This window comes from Meles meles, chromosome 6 (assembly GCF_922984935.1).
Source record: "Meles meles chromosome 6, mMelMel3.1 paternal haplotype, whole genome shotgun sequence".
Classification (NCBI taxonomy): Eukaryota; Metazoa; Chordata; class Mammalia; order Carnivora; family Mustelidae; genus Meles; species Meles meles.
Genome location: NC_060071.1, coordinates 10305522 through 10328075, shown reverse-complemented (window position 1 = coordinate 10328075; position 22554 = coordinate 10305522). Strand labels below are relative to the sequence as shown.

General features: G+C 44.2%; 1 protein-coding gene across 3 annotated transcripts in view; it reads right to left on the bottom strand.

Annotated features, from left to right (window-relative positions):
• The window catches only part of SV2B (synaptic vesicle glycoprotein 2B), a 185315-nt gene that overhangs the window by 67759 nt on the left and 95002 nt on the right, over positions 1–22554 (bottom strand). For 2 of the 3 annotated variants that reach the window (XM_046010100.1, XM_046010099.1), the window contains one exon: positions 3605–4446. In XM_046010100.1, coding sequence (XP_045866056.1) covers positions 3605–4145 — 541 coding nt within the window. In that variant the 5' untranslated portion in view covers positions 4146–4446. Of the gene's footprint in view, positions 1–3604; positions 4447–5151; positions 5165–22554 lie in introns of those variants that run through there. The other variant, XM_046010101.1, reaches the window with a different exon arrangement.

Genomic DNA, 22554 nt, shown 5'->3' with positions numbered 1-22554 from the left:
GGGGGGCTATACTGGTAATGGGGGGAGACTAGGTATGTGTAGGAGCAGAGCCATGCAGGACATCTCAGTACCCTCCTCTCAATTGGGCTGTGAACCTAAAACTGCTCTAAAATAATTAAGTCATAAACACACACAAGCATGCACATGCACACACACACACACACAGAGGGAAGGGAAAAAGACAAAGAACTAGGCTAGCACAGAAGGGAGGAAGCCTTGTCACCAACCAACAAAAGGCCGCTTGACCTTAAAAGCCTGCAAAAAATAATTTGGCCTGAAAAAATGTGCAATGTCATCAACTGAGAAGATCTAGCTCTGAATTTAGGTGGTTTATCATCATCAAGCTATCAGTTTAGTACAATAACAACCATATAATAAATGATAATAATAATAATAATAACAACAACGAAGATATCTTGAGCATCAATTACATGCAAGCCCTGTTTTAGACAAGTTCAATGCATAGAACTCATTGAATCCTCCCAATACTCTATAAAGTAAATCCCGTTGTCTTCTCCATTTTGTAGACAAGGAAACCAAGGCACAGAGAAACTAAACCACTTTTCTCAAATCACCCTCCTAAGAATTAGCAGAGCAAGGACTCAAACCCAGGCTGCCCAGCTCCAGGGTGCATGGAGCTCCATTTCGTCACTGCAACTATAACTTGTCACAAATGCGGGGAAGGAGAATGTCAAGATACAAAATAGCAAGACCTAAGAGTTGTCTAGGCTTTGTGCAGAGCTGGCTGCTTTACCAGCTTTATCTCATTCAGTCCTCACACACACACACACACACACAAATGCTTTCCCCTTTTTCCATCTATGGGAAACTCAGAGAATTTATGACTTGCCCAAGGTCACTAACTGATCAATGACATAGTCAGTGGCCAAAGCCTACTGGCCAGACTCCAGTGCCCACAGCATCATTTCTCACACCACGCCACCTCTCTGTTGGAAGTAACCTATGGTCCTCTCAACAATCTACATGGTGCTTGATGACATGGAAAGAAGGCCTGCCCCATGGCACGACCTCTTTTCCAAGACCGTGTAGGAGAGAAAGGCAGGATGGTGGAGTAGAATGAGCAAAGACTTTGAAATCAGACAAACCTGGGTTGAAATCAAAGACTTTGAAATCAGACAAACCTGGGTTGAAATCCGAGCTCTAGCAATTACTGTGTAACCTAGAGTATAGATCTCTGAGCTTATTTCCTGACATGTACAAATGGGGTGAAACTCCTCTAATCACTATGGTGACCCTGAATGTCAAATGAAGCAGTGTGTGAGAGTGCTGGCCCCTGGAGACCTTCCCATCATCTACAGCCCTGGATCCATTTCCTTGACCACACCGGGGTGGCGGGGGGGGCATAAGTACATAGGAAGTCCATCTCTGCTCAGGCAGCCTGCCTGCTCTTCAGCTGAGTCATAGAGTCTTCTTGGCAACCCCCGAAAGAAAAATTGCACAAATACAAGCTCTCCAGATTAGGACCACATTCCCTTGACTCCCAGCATTTGCCCTGGGAGCCATCAGGAGCTCCAACCATACCACAGCTCTGTTAATGAGGTTGCCAAGCAGCGGGGTGGCAGAGAGACCAAGAGGGCATGAAATCGTTACTGACATAGCCAACTTGGCCTAACAGGGACCCAGGGTGTCCGTTGAGAATATCGCAAAGCAAATTAAGGGCTTGCAAATGTTTAGATCAACTGGGGACAGTATGGTTTGGTTCGGGGCTTGAGTTTGTTTTGTTTTTTTTGCCCTTACCCCCCCCCCAAAAAAAGAGGATTCAAACTTAAAAGCACATAGCAGAATTTTTTAAATAAAAATACAATTTAAAAAAGCAACTAAAATTCTAATGGTATTTAAAAGCTTTGGGTGATAGCTTTGCTCCTTAAGTCATTCCTACTATTTGTACATACTCGATCTCTTTCAGTTCCCTACTGGTCATATATGACACAGTTTCATCATTGTAAATGGCCCCTTAGTTACACCTAAGTGTATTAAACAAATTTTTAAAAGCTTCCAGGAATAACTCTCTATTGCAGGTGTTTATTTCATATTCCAATCTTATTCAGAGCGGCTTTAAATCAGGGCTGGCAAACTATAGCCCATAGGCTAAATCTGGCCCTTTGTCTTTTTCATAAATAAAGTTTTATTGGAACACAGTTAGGCCTATGTGTTTGTGTATTGTCTATGGCTGCTTCTGTGCTACCAACACAGACTCGATAACAGAGACTATTTGGATCTGCAAAGCCTGAAATATTTACTCTCTCAGCCTTTATAGAAAATGTTTGCCAACAATTGCTTTTTTTTAAAGATTTATTTATTTAGTGGGAAATTTTAGCACGAGTGAGAGGGGCAGAGGGAGAGGGAGAGAGAATCTGAAGCAGACTGCAGGCTGAGCATGAAACCTAAAGATCTCACAACCCTGGGATCTGGACCCTGAGATCAGGACCGGAGTGGTAACCAAGAGTTGGATGCTTCTGACTGCATTACCCAGGCACCCCTGCCAAACCTTTCTTTAAAGTGAGTCCTAGGGAAGAGACTCCTACAAGGAATTTCGTAGCACTTATTGCTACAGTAATGAAATAACTCTTTGTGTCTGCTAATGCCTACTTGTCCTGCTATGTGTAAGTCCCTTGAGAGGCCAGAACTATGTCTATCTGGTTCAATATTTTCTCCCTGAGGACTGAGCACAGAGACTGGCACACAGTATACACATAATAAATATTTGTTGTATGACTGAAATAAGTTGCTAGAAAGGTTTTGAATTCTTGAGGATTCTTAAGAACATGACTCATAGTAAGTTCTCAATAATTGTATGTTTGCTAAGTAATCAATTGCATGGACTTTACATCTAGAGAATGGGTTTGTTTCCAAGGCATTGAATGACCAAGACAAATCCTTGTTTGTATTATGGTAAATCTCTTCTACACCATACCACTGGTGCCCATCTTCCCTCTAACTTCACAAAATCCTCTTTGTCTCAGGCCCTAATATCTGAGGCTTGGCTCTCACGGTGCCAGTCTCATTACTGATTTGTAGGGCTGGTCCTTCATCCTGTGGGATCCATCTGTGCTTCACAGCGTGGTTCCCGATGGCCTGCAGGGGATCTGGGGGTAAGCTCAACCCAGAGTGCCTCCCCAAGGTACGTGGGCACTCTGCCCACTAACACTTGCCTACAAGAGAAACTAGGAACAGATGCCACCAGATTCTACAGAGAGAGCTGGGAGGAAGAGGACTTCTGGCCTACCACTCACAAAATGTATCTGTCATTTGGATATGGAAGGTGGTTTAATATGAAGATGAGAGAGATTTCACCTTCAAAAAGGCAATAAGATTTGGAAAAAGAACTAAGAACTTTAGAGTTAGAGAGACTTGAGCAAGGATCCAAGTTCTTATACTTGTTAGCTGCGTAAACTTGAGCCAATTAATTTTCTCTGAGATAAAAATGCCTTCAAGACAAATGGAGGTAAAGTGAGAGGTTTGCAAGGACATTGTGACAGACTGAAGGTGCCCAATAGTGACAGGTGCTATACAAATTTTACTGCTCTTTCCCCTTCATAATTTAATGCCACAAAGAGAATGATCTTTGGAAATTTTTACTTACCAAGCATTCCTTTTTTGGAACTGGACAGACACATGTCCTTCTCTGCACTGGGCAGGACAAAACTCACCACGAACACCTCCACTCCATCAGCCATCAGAGCCAAACCCAAGACAAAAAAAAGGATCCACTGGAAACGCCCATGGCCGCACTCATCAATGATGTTCTCGTACTGGTGGGCCAACTGCTCCTCATCCTCCATCCTCTCCGCCATCAGGTCAGGCTGGCCCCGAAGGCCATCTGCCCTGGAGGGCGCCATCTTGGCTTGCTTGGTCTTGACATCATCTGGGTGAGGGATGCCCTGGTACTCGCCCTCATAGATCTCATCGTCTTCATCATGGCCTTCGGTAACATCACTCTGTGCGTCCTCCTCTGGGTTGGACTCGTTGCCACGGTAATAGCCATCACTGGCAGCATACCCCTCATAGTTGTCCTGATACTTGTAGTCATCCATCCCTTGGGTCCGGGACTGCCGGGTCGCCTCTCGAGCTATATCTCTTGCACCGTGGTAGAGGTTTGGGTTGTTTCGATAACCATCATCCATTATATGTACAGAGGTGTTAAAAGTAGAATCTGTCTGCGTGACTTCTTGGGCGATTCTCCCCCTTGTCTCCCAAACAGAGCAGACTGATGCACAGACAATGTAAGTATCTTTTTGCGTTCAATATCTATTGGAAGTCTTTGGAAAGTTCCAAATTCTGGTCTGGTCTCCTTCAGTGACCCAGCAGAGTTTTATGGGGAGATGTTGATTAGAAATGGGGCCAGCTGTTTTCCTTGACAAGGAGCCCACAGGACTTGGTAGCTTGCTAGCAGGCCTGATTTGTTCTGCTATTGAAGGTTATGCCCTGGGAGTACAGAAAAGGGAGAGAGGAGTGTCACAAAAAAACGGAAATTCTGAAAATACTCTCAGAATGAAACAAATATGTTTACAAATGCCAGTGCTTCAGGTGCTAGGTGGAGGAAATTTTGATTAGACAGTTGGATTCATATCAAATGAATAAGGACTGAATCAGTGAGACAAAGGAGAAGGGGAGAAACAATCGTGGACAAAGAGGTCCAGGAAGGTGCTGAGTAACCTATGAAAGGGGTCAACTCTTAAGAAAAGAAGAAACAGAAAGTGGGCAAGGGATTCTCAACACAAGACAATATTGTGTTACAGGATTTTCTGTTAGAATTTATGAAGCCTGTGGCAACAGGGCATGTTTATTACAGCTCAGCTTCTGTTAGAAAAATGCCAGCTTTTCTGACTTTGTTATGAGGTGGCTGTATCTAGAATGCGGTGGCAAACCTCCAAGACCATTTCTCCAAAGGCCTGGCTCACTGTGAGACTCAGCACTTTGGTTCAATGGCCCCTCTGATCTCGTCCTTGGCTTAGCTAGGGAGGAAAAGCTATTGAAGACCCAGAGCTGGAGAGCTTGATGCTGCTACATCAGGGCTGTGTGACCATGCTTACTTCTCTCTGAGGCTCTGCTTTCTCATCTGTAAAATGGGGATAACAATAGTAACTGACTCATAAGGTTGTTCGTAAAATGCTTGCAAGAGCATCAGACCTGCGTGGGAAATATTATTTTAGCCCTGACATGATTATTGCTCTTTTATTTTCCTAGTTCCAACTGTAGAAACCAGGACCCAGTATTATCAGAGCCAAGGCCAATCCCCGAGACCACCTGCTGATTCTCATGCCCAGCGACTGGCACCCTTTGTCCCAATCACATCCTTTGAATCTCAGTTCTCACAAGGTTTGGAGTCACCACTACATGAAGCCTACTGTGTGCCAGAAATTGTGCTCAATGTGTCATGTTCCTCCTCCCTAATCGTCACAACGATCAGAACAACAATAAGAAACTATTTGTACTTTCGTTTTATGGATAAAGAAACCGTAGCTCATCTGGAGTTAGGTCAAGATCAAACAGTGAGGACTCAACACAAGACCCACTGATTCCCAAAGTCCCAAAGTTCTTTCCATGGTCCCTGTGCTTCCCAAATACTGTTCAGAAGGACTGTCACATTAGATCACCTGGAGAGCTTTAGAATGCAGATTCCCAGAGCATGCAGAGGGGCTGGTTCAAGCTCGAGGGTCTGAGTTTTCACATAGCTTCCCAGGAGGGACACGGAGACCCAGCTGCTCCCTGCGTGGCCCTCAGGAGTGGAAGCAAGGCCCCTCCCAGACACCTGACCCCACTTCAGCTCTCCCTGGCTGCTGGACCCCTTCACAGCGGGCCGCCCCAGCTCAACTCACCTGCTGTTGTGCATATGTGCCTTCAACCTTCATAGGCCTCCCTGTCCCATCTGAAATCCACACGAAGATGCCACCCCACAACTGATGGGACACACTCATCCCCGTGCCCCATGCCTACCTGCCTGGCTCTCCTCATCTTCAGCCCTGGACGGACTCTAGCTCTGGAACTCATGCGACACAAAAACAAAACACATTTCTTCTGGGTGGTGCTGGAGACCAGTGGTTCTCAAAGGTAGGGTAGGCCAGGACCACAGGGATTTGAGGGACTTATTAGAAATGCAAATCCCAGGACCCCTCCTCCAAAGACTTAGAACTTGCAGAATGGTGGGTGGGACCTGAAACCTACATTTTCCACAAACATCCCAAGGACTCCAATGGACAGCTTTCCCAGGAACGATGTCATAAGAGCCAGCAAGACAGATTTACTAAGGACTGATTCTCACTTTATCGTTTCAGATTTTTTACCATCCCCAGTAAATAAAATTGTATTGGACCATGCTGGCCTGAACCATGTCAGATTAATATTCTAAAGATGTTTTTATTATATCCATTTAGGAACCACAGGAGGAATATAAATCACATGTAAACAGCATGAGAGTTTTGCAGAGTGCTATAAAAAAAAAAACAACAGGGAAAGAATGCCAACTGCCTGAGATCTGGTGTGTTATTTCCATTCTGGGGGCTCTGCAAAGAATGTCATGAACCAGAAATGATAGATTTGCAATTCTAAAAGTGTATGTGGAAAATGTCATAAGGGGCAGAGGTCCTGGGACTGACTTTGTGGAAAGAAGGAGATCTCTGTCGAAGCTAATTCTACTCATCTGATCCAGTGAAATGAGCTGCTGCAGATGGCGAGGGCAGTTGAGTAAGGAGGACTCACCATCGGGTGTTGTGGGGTTGTTTTCTCTTCCATTGAGAAATGCCAAGTTAGTGCTAACCCCCCAGTATCTCAGAATATGACCTTATTTGGAAATATGGTCCTTCTAGAAGTAATTGAGTTAATATGAGATCATTAGGGTGGGCTCTAATTCAGGATGACTGGTGACCTTATAAAAAGTGGAAATTTGGACTCAGACACCTATCTGAAGAGAGGGAAGACAACATGACTTGGGGAGAGCACCATCTACAAAACTAATGCCTGAGGCTACCCAAAGCTAGACGAGAAGTGTCCCTTATTGCCCTCCAAAGGAACCAACCCCGACTGCAGATTTCTAGCCTTCAGAACCATGAGATGGTGGATTTCTTTGTTTAAGCCACCCACATTGTTGTACTTGGTTAAGGCAGCCCCAGGAAATGAACTAACTCAACAACATTAACAAGCCAAGTGTTTATCCTCTAACCAGCAATAAGAGAATAAGCATGAGAGCAACTATTGACTGAAAAGCAATAACTGTGTATCCTCACAGCCAATCATGAACCAAAACCATTTTATAGATGCAGAAAACTGAGGGTTAGGAAGGATTAAAAAAGGTATCCAAGTTAACACAGAAAAACAACCATCAGGGATTGGATTTGAAGCATGTTCACGGAGAACCTTAGGGAGTACTTAGGGGGTACAACAGGAAGAGAATGGACTCCAAATAGACAAGGTCACACGCCCCGTTCCCTGAGAGCCAAGAGTGGTATCAAGCCTCTGACCCTCAGGTTAGGATTTGTGCGCTCATCCTGCATGAATGTCCCCCAGGATCTCTGGTGTTTCAGGCAATGTGATAGGTACAACATGACCTGAGCCCCATTCTTAAGACATCAGTTCCTCATGGAAGAGTCATGCATGCAGTAATAAAAATGACAATCTTAATTATTAATAATAGTATCTTTTATTTATTAATAATAGCATCTTTTATTTATTGAAAACTTGCCTTGTGGCTTTCTCCCAGGTACTAGGCTAAGAGGTATCACATGCATCTTGTTTTTTTATTCAACCCTATGAGGCAAGGGCTATTATTAAGAACTCATTTCACAGTAAACAAGACTGATGCTGAAGACATCAGAATTGTAGGCTCTCCCAGGGGTTCAGAAGAGGGACGGGTCATTATGGAATGTGCTGGAACAGCATCCTAGAGGCTAGGGACTGTCAAGAGCAGAACAGGGCTCAGAGAAACCAGAAGGAGAGGAGGCCACTGTGCACTGGAGACCAAGGATCAGCAAAGCTATGGAGAGAACATGACTTAGCTTGTTTGGACAGCAGTGAGACACCTGCCTACAGCAGTCGAAACAAGAAGGGAGACTTAGAGGGAATAGAATGGAGCCATGAAGAGCAGTCGGTCTGAATGCCCTGCTCAGGGACTGGGAGTCTTCCTCTGAGCAAAGGGAGCCACGACAGTTGTTGAAGTGGGCAGAGCAGCCTGTCACACAGAGCAGGGATCTAGAAAGATCTCCCTGGTGGGAATAGGTGACCTGGTTTTTAAGAGAAAACCTGGGAACAATGGGAAATTTCATGTTGGGGAGGGTGAACATCTGGAGGTGAGATGAGGCCAGGACAAAGGTAGTGGCTGTGGCACTGGAAGAAAAGGACGGACACGAGGAGACTCCCACAGGAGAACAGATGGTGCATTTCCTCCTAGCGGACAAGGAGAAGGTGAGGAGACTGGGACAGTGGTGATGCTTGGAGGGCAAACTCTAGACTGGAAATCTTTCTGGAATCCTCCAGGTGCTGTATAACCAAAATGAAAATCTGTTTCCAGACTTCTTTCAGATTGCCTTTTTGGGTGGGGTGGTGGGACACAGAGTAGGGGGCCCAAGAGCACAAACTCGGGCATCAGAGGGCCCCAGTTCAAGTCCCAACTCTGCCACACCCTATGACCTGAGCACAAGCTCTTTACCACCCTGGGCCTCAATTTCCTTATCTGTAAAGCAGTTGTAATAAAAGCACCCATGTGAGATAATCCATGAAGAATGCTTAGCCTGGTGCCCGGCACAGATGTGACTAATGTAAATTTGATCTGATTATCATCGTTGTTGCTGTCATCATGATCGTTATCTGACGGAGCGTTGACAATTAAAGTGTAGCCAGCATCTCGACGTGAGCCCAGCTCAGCTTGAGATGTAGGGGTCCATCTGGGCCGCGCCGGGGAACCAAGTACAGAGAAAAACGAACTGGCATTTCATTCCTCATGAAAACCTCCCTCTCTGACGCATGCCAGCCCGAACGTCCTCAGCCTCTTCTCTCACCTCTCACATTCTCTGAACCTCTGAGTCTGTGCTGTTCGACTCAGCATCCCTGTGTGGTACACCCTTGTGTGTAATTAAATATCACAGAGAACAAAGTTAAAAATCATATCAGAATGGAATGATGTAATGCTTCCCGAAATGGGTGCTCTAGAACGTTAGGGCCTTCATAAGCTCATTTCGGGAGGCGTAGGGGGAAGAGAGAGAGTTCCAGGAGCAAATAAGTTGAGGAAACATGGAATATCCTGTTCACTATTCTCTTCTGGAGATTCAAACTGAACATTCCTAGGTTCCAGTCTGTGAAAGACCTGAATAGATACTGACTTAACACCACAGTGAGCAGCACCCCGTACCCATCAGAACAGCTCCAACCCACAGACAGACAATAGCAAGGGGGGTGATGGGGCATACTGAACTGTAGCCCTCATCCATAGGTGCTGGGGATGAAGAACTCAACTCCTTCGGAAAGCAGTGTGGCAGTTTCTTAAATTGTTAGACATGCGCTTACAAAATATGCCAGCCATCCCATCCTAAGTATCTGCCCGAGCAAAATTAAAAAAAGAAGTCCACCCAAAGACTAATACAAGAAGGCTGATAATATAATTTATAACAGTCCCAAACTGGGAATAATACAAGTGTCCTTCACAAAATGGGATATAGCCAGGCAATGGGATAATCACCAGCAAAAAGAAGGCACAAAGTACTGATACCTAATTCATGCATGAGTCTCAAAAACAATACGCCAAGTCAAAGAAGCCAAATGCCAAAGGCCCCCTATTATAGGACTCCTCTTACATGAAATGTCCAGAACAGGCAAATCCACAGAGACAGAAAGTCTCTGGGTGGGAATGGGGATTGACTGTAAGTAAACTTAAGGAAATGTGGGTTGGGGGGAATGACAGGAATGTTTCAAAATTGGATTATTTTGGTTCAATTGGTTCAATTATTTGGTTCAATTCAATCCAATTCAAAATTGGATTATGACGGTTGGACAGCTTCATAAATTTGCTAAAAAAAAAAATCATTGATTCCTACACTCATGAGTGGATTAATGTTACATACGTTCTACCTCAGAAGAAAGCTGCTGTTCTTTCCCCCACCAAAATAAATCTACTTCACGGGTTGAAATCAGTGTTTCCCATGATCACAGCCTCATTCTCCCTTGGAACTTGTGTTAACATCCATGGAATCCAGGCTTTTCCAGTTAGGTACTGATTTTATGCCTCAAGCCTAAGGTCTCTTCATCCCAGGATTTTTCTCATGTCTTGAGAGCCCACTTGGTGAGCATCCCAAAGACTATTTGCATGTGGGGCTAAGAGCATCCTATTGGAAGAGAGAACTGGAGAGCACAACCTGGTCACAGCCCAGTGAGTCACAACTGAAGGAAGGGAAAACTCGGATTTTTCACCAAATTCAGTCAAATCTTGGTGATGTATTAAGAGCCTGGAATATAGCAACTTTAGCACAAGCAATAAGAGAAGATGGTCCCCTTAGCAAAGACACTAGTGTACTCACACCCACCCCTAGAAAGCTGGGAACTCTCGTTGGCCCCCTCAACAGCAGCTGTACCCTCAGTTACAACTGGCCTTGAAGGGAGATTCACCCCAGTGAATCAAGGCAGAAGAAAATGTCGGATAACCTGGACCAGAAGGACTAGTACACCAACACATGAACTAGACTTGTGCACCCTTGGAACTATTGGGCAGGAGTTTAGGGGGAACTGAGGCATACGAAGGTATAATTTGAATGGCCAAAATTAGCAAGACAGGAAACAACGTGTGTTGGTGGGAATGCAAGTTGGTGCAGCCACTTTGGAGAAAAGTGTGGAGGTTCCTCAAGAAATTAAAAATAGAGCTTCTCTATGACCCTGCAATTGCACTGCTGGGTATTTACCCCAAAGATACAGATGTAGTGAAAAGAAGGGCCATCTGTACCCCAATGTTTATTGCAGCAATGGCCACAGTCACCAAACTGTGGAAAGAACCAAGATGCCCTTCAACGGACGAATGGATAAGGAAGATGTGGTCCATACACATGATGGAGTATTATGCCTCCATCAGAAAGGATGAATACCCTACTTTTGTAGCAACATGGACGGGACTGGAAGAGATTATGCTGAGCGAAATAAGTCAAGCAGAGAGAGTCAAGTATCATATGGTCTCACTTATTTGTGGAGCATAACAAAGAACATGGAGGACATGGGGACATGGAGAGGAGAAGGGAGTTGTGGGAAATTGGAAGGGGAGATGAACCATGAGAGACTATGGACTCTGGAAAATCACCTGAGGTTTTTGAAGGGGTTGTGGGTGGGAGGTTGGGGAACCAGGTGGAGGGTAATAGAGAGGGCACGTATTGCATGGAGCACTGGGTGTGGTGCAAAAACAATGAGTACTGTTATGCTGAAAATAAATAAATAAATTTAATTTTTAAAAAAGGTATAACTTGAGTACTTGAGTTATACCTTTGAGAAGGTTGTTAGACCCTTGAGAAGCTTGCTATAATTCTATTTTACATGAATAGGGAAGTCAACAAACTTCAGTGGGTACTAATGAGATGTCCAATGTGTCAGTTCGCATTTGAGGCACTTCTTCCTTAAGTTTCCATACAAATTGTGTCGGTCATACCAAAAATGAGTACTAAGAGAGGGCAGGGGGACTCAGAATAAAATCCTGTAGGCTGTGGAAGAGAAAGATCACTGCACCACTGGAACGGGGACCTGAATTATAGTCCTATCTCTACCATCAAATCACTGGGGAACCTTGAATGAGTCACTCACTTTCTGAGGACCCCAAAAAGAGAGGCTGTACTAGGTGACTTCTTCAGGTCCTTTCCAGTACCTGTGACAATGCTTTGAATCATCAGAGTAATATTTAAAACACAATTGTTATTATTTTAATATCTAGGAATAGTATCTTTTTTAAATTAAAAGCAACATTTATGAACTGATAAGCCATTTTTGGCAATTTGATGGCTCTTTATACTTAAACATTTAGAATTACTTCAAGAGGTCTCATGATATCTCTATTATCAAATTTTATTGTAATTGCTTATGTGTCTCTCTGCCAGGAGGTTGTAAGCAATTCTAGGATAGATAATGCACTGGGTTTGGGGGTTTGTTTGTTTGTTTTTTTAACCTATTTTTGCATCTCCAACACCAGACATGGATGTTTAACCACAGAAGGTCTTTGGAAATGTTTGCTCATTAAAGGTTAGTATTTATTCTATGTCAGGCTGAAAGCAAGTCTAAAATGGCCCATGGGCCAGACTGCCCTTACACTTTCTGTAAATAGACCAACTGGTTTATATCTGTTTAAAAAAAAAAATCAGCCCAGCTGATGTCCTGAAGACGCCACCTTTCACAAGGACCTATTCATTCCTTTGCTTCCCTAACTGGCCTTCTACAGCCACCAAGCTCCCAGCTGAAATGGTGTGGTGCAGGGGTTCTCAGGAAGGCTTGAGTTATTTGTTATCAACTTCCTGACCATGTTTTAACCACCTGCAGTACTCCTTGAAACACATTGCTTGATGATTATAGGTTAGGTTACCCATGGGCTGCAAATACTAAGACTTTTCTGGCTGGTATTGGGAGACAGTGTTCTCTGAGGCTCCCCAGAATCACTGTCCCTGTCCCCCTTATAGCTGCATTTGCTCATTAGTATGACATGGAATGTACACTGCTCTCCCTTCTTAGCTAATTCCATTGTGTTAAAACAGAAAGCTTGTTCCCAGGGTATGAGAAACAATTGATTATTAAACACAGACCAAAACACCTGATCTTTCAGTGAGAGGAAAACAACAAAGTATTTCAAAGCAATACTAAATCCTTGAAAGTACTAGGGATGTTCAGAATCATTCTTCATTTTAAAACACAAAGGCAAGAGAATAACATATGGAGACGTATGTTGATCAAAGCATTACTTAGAACATCAAACCTGGAAAACAAACATATATTAAAAAACAGGGAATAGGTAAATAAATGTTAGCATAATGTTGCACAGTTAAAGATTGTGGTGTTATAAAAATTATGTTTTTTGAAGGCCTTATTCAGAAAAAAATGATCACACCATAAGAGTAGTTGAAATTGCCAAGCAAATCATATATTCTTATCATTATACCAATAGTTTCCATAATATTATATATGGCAAATATGTATTTATATTACACAGGTTGATTTGTCAAGGTGTTAATGTTTGCCTAGTACTCCCTGAAATGCTAATTTTCTCCCTCTTGGCTCTTCTGTGTGCTAAAGGCAGGTCGATGATTCCCACGGTGTGGTTCTCAAATCACTTGCAGCAAAATCGTTTCGTTCCAGTTAAATACCAGCTTCCTGGGCCCCATCCCAAATCCTTTGAAACAAAAAGGGGACAGAAATCTGTTCTATTAGCAAGTTCTCTGGGCAATTTTGTGCTAACTCAAGGTCAAGAAGATCTACCCTACATTCTTCTTTCTACAGGAAACAGGTAATATTTGCGTGTGCGTGTGTGTTTGTGTGTGTTGATTAAAGGGCAAGTCCAAAGACACCTTTAACCAAGTCTTCAGACAATTAGACCGACTCAGGAGCTAAGCTGGAAGGGAAGAGGAAGAGGGGCTGGTGTTTTGACTTGTAGAGGGGGTTTCCAAACTCTGGTGGAGGGAAACTCTGAGTAGAAGGGACTGAGTTTCCAGAGAAGAGATGGACTCCAGTCCCTCTTGCAGGATGGGGGAGAACTGGGGGAATCTATGAAGACTATTAATCCTGCAGCCCTGGGATCTGCAACACAGGTCCCAGCTGGGCGTACAGTCTGTAAACAGAATCAGAACTTGTTGAGTGGTGCACTGCATTCATCTAGACCGGAACTACTTAGCAGAGGGCACAAAGCTTACCCCTGTGGCAGTCCTGAGTAGCAGGAAGAGCAAGGAAAACCACAGTGGCCACAGCCACAGGCTAAGATCCAGGTGACCTCACTGTTTGTGAGACGACTTAAGTGGTCCACAGGAGCAGAGAAGGGAGCGCTAACAAAGACTGATGATGGCCACCTTACTACCACTGCTGTGATTTGATTTGAAAGAAAGAAAGAAAGAAAACACACTTTTAATGCTCTTTCTTGCCTTGGGTAATGTTATAAAACAAATTCTTGCCCACTGCATACATTTACCAATACCAGCTCTGCTGCTTACAACCTCAGAAAATGAGAGCAAGTTATTTAACCTTTAGGCTGCAGTTTCTTCATGTGTGAAATGAAAAGAATTCAGATTTTTATTCATCGGGTTGTTATGAGAATTAAATGAGTTAATATGTTCAGAAACCTTGGTAAGAGCTCTATAAAAATAGCTATAATTGTATAAAGGCCCAGAACCCAGACCTGCATTTCTACATATTCCCTCACCTCTGCAGCAATGCATTACAGAGCCACGAGAACAATCAGAGGCTTCCCGTCACCCCACTTGAGCAGCAAACCTGCAGCCTTCGAGGTGAGACCCCCTGGATTTTTAGCACTCCACTCTGCGGCAGGTCTGCCCTGCCCTGAATCCCCACCTCCACCCCTCACCCCCAGGCTAGGGTCTTGACCACCTCTCCCCACTACCCCGTGGCAGCTCCCTTCTCTGGAGATCCTGACCCTGACCCACATCCCTGTGGTCATGGGCTAATATTGTGCTTCCAAATGACTGATGCTCAAGGCCGGCATTTCCCAAAGCAGAAGATGCTCTCTTTTGTGGGAACTGACATGATTTCATAAGGTGTTCAAGCATTAAGCATTAAGTAGCATTGAATCACATAGAGAAAGGGTGATTGTATTTATTCACTGTTCTTTCAATCCCTTTTGATGGTCAAGGACATCAAAATCTTTGGGGGACCAGCATAGGTCTGCTACCTACCTGCTAACTCATGAAATCCCCCTTTTGCAACAAAGTAAACAGTATCTGGCTGAACATCAGTAACATAGCACTGTGTTGTTTTCATTGTGTTTGTTTTTATAGTTATCCTATGGTTACAGGAGTGATACAGTCCCCTTCCTAAACAAATGTATTCTGTTAGTAAGAATGAGTTTACTTTTTAAAATTAAATGGAAGTATAGTGATGTTTGATCTTTGCCAATGATATGGTAAAAAGTCTCGAGGAGAATCGTGCATGATTGATGGAAAGCTGGCAAATACCACCCAGACAGAAAACGCTGCCTTCCAAGTAGAAAGAAAGCAACACTTTCTCACTTGAGTATTAAAAATGTATCATCTCATTGAACTTCACAACACAGCAAGATAGATATCCTTATTTCTCTACTCCATAGAAGAGAAAACTGAGCCTCAGAGAGGTCCAGGCACTTGCCAAGCTCACATAGCCAGTAAGTTCAAGAGTCCAGATTCAAACTCTCAACCTATACTAAGCTTCCTCCCCCATACCCTTAATTCCTCTCCTGATCCCTTCCTCTCCTGGAAACAGTGCTAGCAAAGAAACCTGAAATGTGCACAGGAATATATTGACTACCACTGGGAGGACCTGCCTGCCAGAAAACTCAGAATTCCCAGCCCAGGTCCTTAGGATCTGGCCTGCCCTATTCTCTACCAGAACATTTCTCTACAATTCCACTTTACCTTACAATCAAGTACACTCAACAAAGAGTATGCACTGTACACCAACAACTGAACATATCCCTGTGTGTTCACTTAGGAAGGTAGCTGCCCAGGTACATGCTCAGACTGACAAATTTATACAGTGAATCTTGAAAATTTGGATAATGCAAGGGTGGAAAATCTTTCCATTCTTGCCTTCCAGATTCTTTGGCTTGCCTAACAATCAACATAAGTCAGATTAATAGGAAAAACAATTCTATTTTGGATGGACAGGAGCAAAAAAAAAAAAATATTCAAGTGACCAAGGCAGACAGCTTTTATACCTTTTAGACAAAGAAACAATACATTTCTAAAGAATTGACCAGATGGGGGCACCTGGGTGGCTCAGTGGGTTAAGCCTCTGCCTTTGGCTCTGGTCATGATCTCAGGGTCCTGGGATCGAGCCCCGCATCGGGCTCTCTGCTCAGCGAGGAGCTTGCTTCCCCTTTTCTCTCTGCCTTTCTCTCTGACTACTTGTGATCTCTCTCTCTTAAATAAATAAATAAAATATTAAAAAAAAAGAAGAATTGACCAGATGAAGGGCTTTTGGACTTGGGGTAATAAACTAGTTAAGAAATGACAAGTATTCTTCATGCAGCCCTCTTGGCCCTAAATTCCTAAGTCTGGTGATAACGATGTCTTCAACCCTCCTGGTACAAGGAGGATACTTTTCACGAGGAGGATTTATTTCCTGCTTTAAGAGGAACAAAAGATGATCTGAGGATCCTTCTCACACCAACAATTTGTTAAGTAAGCTCAATTCAAAATAATCAGTGGGCCAAGGTGACATCTTTTGGAGCAGCATATTCTGTTCTCCTTCAGTGATGCCAAATTATCTAATGATGTGCTTCCAGGGAAGCTAATGAGTCAAGAGGGAACTCAGGGGGCCCTGGGGAGGATGGTGGGGGGTAAAGGCGGAAATGAAGTTAGGGCCAGACTGGGAAGGTCCTTGAGTGATAACAGATGGTGCTCAACTAATTGATGCCTCAGTGTTCTAGGAGCAAACCTGGAACCGACACATTTTAGCCTAGGCCAGAGGAAGGGATAGGAAAGGAGGTGAGTTTTGGGGGGGGGGGTTGTTTTGTTGGTTTGGGGTTTTCTGCGAAGTAATACTTCCTTTGGAAAGAAAAGAGCCATCAAAATGGAACCCCTGTGCTACACAGATCCACTGGGAGACTCAGAACGCAGCACGGGGTTACCTAAGGGATCATTTCTAGGTAGGTCACGTTGCTGCTGGACTTCAATCTCCCAGAGCAAGAAGAGATATGAGAACCTGCTGGGCTTTTCAGACACATTTTTGTCCTTCCCCAAATAGATGCGACTCAAAAACAATTCTCCTGGTTGAAAGACTGGCTTGAAGAGAAGGAACAAATAGTTTAGAGGACTCCGCCAGGAAAAGAATTGAATATATCTTTGAAGACTACCATGGCCATCTTCAAAGAAAGCCCGAGATCCCCTTCTTGTGTGGCCTGCAGATTTTGCCAGCTGACCCAACTCGCTTTTAACTTTTGACCCTATGCTGAACAAACAAGGTCCAGAGACATGCCCTGTGCTCCATCCCACTGGCACTGCCTTAGCTCATCACTCAAATGGATTTCCTCAATGCCGTCAGCCCACCTCCACACAGCCTGACTATAATCTCCTAAGGGGCTTCTCAAAACCTTCAAAATCCTGTCCTTTATTTGGCCTTGAAGGACCCTCATGAAACACCTACTCCGCCTCTCCAGCTGCATTTTCACCCTTTCCGGCAGCTCCTCGCTAAGGGACTAACCTTACTGATTTGTCATCATGACAGTTGTTCACTATTTCATGAAAATTGGGGGGCGGGGGGCAGGGCTCCTATTACATGGGAGGTGCTCTGAACTCCAAGGAGAATATAACCAGCTCCTGTCCTCATGGTCCTCACATCCTAGTTGATAGAAACTGTTACTAGATCTAAAAACAACAGGCTTTCTGTAAGGATAGAGTCCTTTCTTCACCCATAAGATAGTCCCCATCTTGCAGTTTGTTAGAAACTTTGGAAGTATACCCCCAAAAGTAAAATACAGAACTGGCATGAAACAAACGTGTTGGCCCAGGAGGAGACAGTGGTTGAAATTCTGGATCTTTAAAAAACTTAGTAGGTCTAGATCTGGGAGGAACATAAAGACCAACAGATAAACAAACTGATGTAGGTGATATCAAGGAGGATCCAAGACCTTCCCAACTTGCCCCAAAGGCAAGTCAGAGGGCCATGGTTGAGGGAACACTTCCTGGTGTCCTGGTATCCTGATTCACCCGTGCTTTCCTCTTAGTCCTTCTGCATGCTTTTTTTTTTTTTAAACTAACGAGGGTTTTGCTACTTTCTAGCCTTGCAATTACCCAGCTCTGGAAAAGCTCTCTCCTCTAGGACTGCCTACAGTTCTCACCCTCAGTGGCTGCCCCCCACCCCCGCCCTGGTCTTACCCCACACTGCTTGGCCAGGGTCTCCTGGTCCCTGCTGCCTAGTTATGGTTCCACCCTGGTCCCCATCAGCCTGCAGCTCTCTCAGCTCCAGAAACCTCCCCATACTTCTCACTTTGGGGAAACCGTAAGTAGAGGCTCATAGCTAGCTCATCAGGCGCTTATCAGTCTCGTGTATTTCCCTGAAGTATTTTTTTAAATTACCTCGGTAGGTCCGAATTCCTGTCTGCATCTCCTCATTATCCCGGAATTACTCAGCTTCTGGGTGTGATTGGCCCTCTGGTTCTCCTTCCCTCCCCTGCCCCCACTCCAGTGTATTTAGTCTCTATAATTAGCCCCCCCTTCTCTCCATCCTCACCCCTAATTCAGCTTTGGCAAAGTATAAACTTTGTAATTAGAAAGGGCTAAAATGTTGCCAGGATTGCAAACATATTTAGTGCTAGAGCCTAGCGTTTTGTACAGTTCTGGGCTCTGCTCCAAATCCTAGAGTAACAGGGAAAGGACAGGGGAAAGGAAGAAACCCTTTAATGAGCTTGTAGTGTATGTCGGGAGTTTTCTCACTTAATCTCATATAATCCTCACAGAGACCTGGGAGGGGGGTTTGGGAAATAGGAGCTCAGAGAAGCCAAGAGCACTGCTCAAGGTCACAAACCTGGAGAGAGGCAGCGCTGTACCTCATGGCCTCTGCAGAGGTTCGCAGGCTCCCCCACGTTATCACAGAATATCACATATTACTTGTCTGACTAGCTAATTGGGGGATACAATTCTTCAACACACCCTTTTCCACTGTTCGGCTTTACTGTTGAAATTACTCCTACAAATTTGGCAGGGACAGTTTTCCAATAATGTCAACATTTTTAAGAACTCTGCTTAAGTCACCAAAAGTGGTACTGTCCCCATCACGAACTCTTGCAGCTAACGGCCTAGACTGTAAGCACCTTGAAGTCAGGGGCCATCTTTGTCTCCTAGGTAGCAGGTGGCAGGGCTTTGCATCGATAGGCCCTCAGTGAGTATAATATTACAAAAGAAAAACACAGAGCAGATTGGACACCTGCCCAACTGAAGCCCAGGGCCATGGCAACCCAAGTAACCCATCACAGCATCCTTTTAAATGCCCTTGAGAAGAAAATGAACTCTAAGAAAGATATGCCCTGGCATCCTGAGGATCAAAGGGAGGGCCAGGTAGGAGACAATCTGGGTTGACAGGGTAAGCATTTTTTTGAAAGATGTGTCTTCACTGTCCTCCTATGCCTAAATTGCCTTATTACAGAGAGGGCTGTCATACACAAGGAGGGAAGAAGATGAATTTTGAGAAGACCGGCAGGGATATTTTCATGGGCTCCTACAGACCTACTGGAATCATCCTACCCATTAAAAAAAAAAAAAAAAAAAAAAGAATCATCCCAGAAACAGATGGCTCATCACTGCAACTACAACATATCCCATGAAGGATGGCTCCTCCTCAGGCCTCATCCCAGGTTCACCTCCAGAGCAGCCCGCTGTTATCATCAGGAGCCTTGAAACCAAATACAGGATGTCTTTCTATGTTCTGTGAATATGTGCCTGTCATTAGCAAAATGATCTTTGGAAACTTTCACCCCTGAAGTCAGCTTACTCGGTGTTGTTTTCCTTTCAAAGGGGAAAAGAACACTTTCTTCTTCATCATAAACCACACAGTAATGATTGCCCCTAGAGATCTAAGGAAAGGGAGGTAATTTGCAAGCTGTGGTGCATATAAATAGAAGGACAGGCACAGGACTTTTTGCAGAATCGGAGTGGTCTCTGCTGGGAGAATTGGAAACCAGCAGCTGGTCAGTTTCTACTTCATCCAGAAAAGTGACAGCTGCTTCCTCTGGGCTTGGAGACCTCAGCTTGTCTATTGATGTCAAGCTGACCACACAGACTTGATAAACATGCTCCTAAAAAATTGGTCCTTTGTTTTCATGAACTGGAAAAAAATCACTTCCCTGGTGGGCAGCACACAGGCCACTTTCAGATACAGAGACTAGAAAGATGCCCCATGGAGGCAACTATTGGCTCTTGACACAGGATGTTCTCCCCAAATGTATTCCTCAGCCCCACGATCTAGAATTTGCAGCAGACAAATGTTTTCAAGAGAACTGCTCAAACAAATTTCCCCCTTCGCGCTCTCCTGGGCCTCTCCAGAAGACACACATCCCCAGAGCTGGGTCATAATCTTCTTTCCTATTTGGGGTGATGCAGCAAAATAAGGGATCCTAACATCAGAGCATCAGCCTTTCAAACTTCTCGATTGACCCGAGGACCCATTTTCCCTCCTCTGGACAATCCTGACTTTAAACTTGCTCTCTTTACAGTACAATCAAATCCACAGGAAAGATAACAGCTACTAAGCAGGTCTAACATTTATAACTTCATGAACATATCAGTTCACAAATCGGAAGACAACCCCATTATCATCCTGAGAAGTCATGGTCCCCTCCACCTCACTCCCATGCACTCAAAGCAATTGTGCAACTATTAGCTTCGCAGCACGAGTCGTGCACGATGTCCCCAGATGGACAGCCTTCCTGAAGTCCTCCTGAAAGCTTTCAATCAGATTATAACACAAAGAAATTCCTGAAGGGGTTTCTGACTTTTACGAATTGAAATTCAAAACAGGAGCCATCACCAGGCCTCTGAAGAGCAGACCCTGTGGATCAGTGCAGCCTCCGTATGCAGAAACAGCATACATATGGCTACAGGCTCAGAGAACCTGCGGGAATGGTGAACTTTCAGGGCAACATATTCGCAGTAGTTACCTCTAGAAAGGAGAATCATGTGCATTGTAACAATAAATAAAGCCTTCTAAAAGAAGAGGTAGAAGGAGAGGATACAAAAGAGGGAGAAGAGAAAATGTAACAATAAAGAATCATAGAACTTCTTTCTAAAGCACTCTGAATTGGGAAACTCCAGCAAATACTTACAAAAACTGGGGCTCCTATTTCAGCATTCGATCAACAGGGTTTGAATCCAAGTTCAGCTCTGCAAGTTACTTGACCCCCTTAATGTCAGTTTGCCCCTCTGTTAAAAACAGATTTGGGGCACCTGGGTGGTTCAGTCGGTTGAGCGTCTGACTCTCGATTTCAGCTCAGGTCCTGGGATAGAGCCCTGCATCAGGCTCAGTGGGAGCCTGCTTGAGAGTTTCCCCCTCCCTCGGCCCCTCCCCAACCCCTCCTCAAGCACTCTTTCATAAATATGAATGGATGGATGGATGGTTGGATGGATGGATGGATGAATAAAACAGGTTCATAAGAGGGCCCCTAGCTGGCTCAGTTGGTAGAGCATGCAACTCTTGATCATACTGTCATGAGTTCAAGCCCCACATATGACATGTGGTTTACTTAATATTCCAAATTAAAAAAAAAAAAAACAAAAAACAGGCTCCTAGGGTAGTGGTGAAGGTTAGAATAAAGTAAATAGATAGATAAACAAGTATCAGTACATGTGTATAAATCCCAGTAAGTATCATCCATAATTGCCAGCTCTCAACCTACATCACAAATGGGGGTTAATTTTCCATGTAAATAAACACCCTTACTTAACACTAAAAAATGTTAGAAATTCACAAGAAATGAAGGAATTATCTTCATGCATTTGTCCAGCAGAACTTTCTGTGCTGCCCACTGATGTAGGAAATGGGCAAAAGAAAAAATTAAAGTTCCTTACTGCCTATAGTCTGTTGACAAGTCCTTGAAACAGATAGAGAATGGCCTTCCTCTGGGAGCTCAGGTCCCTCCATGTGGACACTTTGCTAAGGACAAAAGGCAATCTTAGCTTAACTTTATCCCACCCCTCCCCCAAGTATCCTGTAAGTCTACTTTAACATATAAAACTTCCTTTGGGAACTTCCTTTATCTCTACCCCTCAAGATACATGTTAACAATCATCTTCCAAGCATATGGTCCACTGATATACATCTAAATGGTCTCATGACTGAGTTTTTGCTAAAGAGTAATAAATTACCTTTTCCTAACCATAGCTAGCTAGCCCCCTCAGGATCCTGGAAACCTTCTTTCCAAAATTTCTTGGAGGCTTGTCCCTTCCCCATCCCTCTCCCAATTTGAAAGTATATTCAACTGTCACAACCCCAGTGCAGCTCTTTCCGCCCATGGGTCCTGTCCCCATACTTTAAAAAAACTACCTTTTGCACCAAAGATGTCTTAAGAATTCCCTCTTGGCTGTTAGCTCAAAACCCCAACTTTTCTACATCACCCATCTCAGCAGCCACTAACCCCCATGGGCCACTGGGAACTTGAAATATTGTTAGTAGGTCTGAGGCACTGAATTAAATAACCTCACAGGGCTAGTGTTGGGCTGCATATCTAGATAGAACCCCTTCCACCAAGGGGGCAAGAAGTTTCACAGAGAGTAAGGAACTTAGCAGAAGTTCATCACCTTCCAAAACACATCTCACACTAGACTCCACTTCTCTAGCCTAAAGCCCTGGTTCTACCAGACCCCTACTCCCCTCAAAGAAAATGCTCAAATGAAGAAA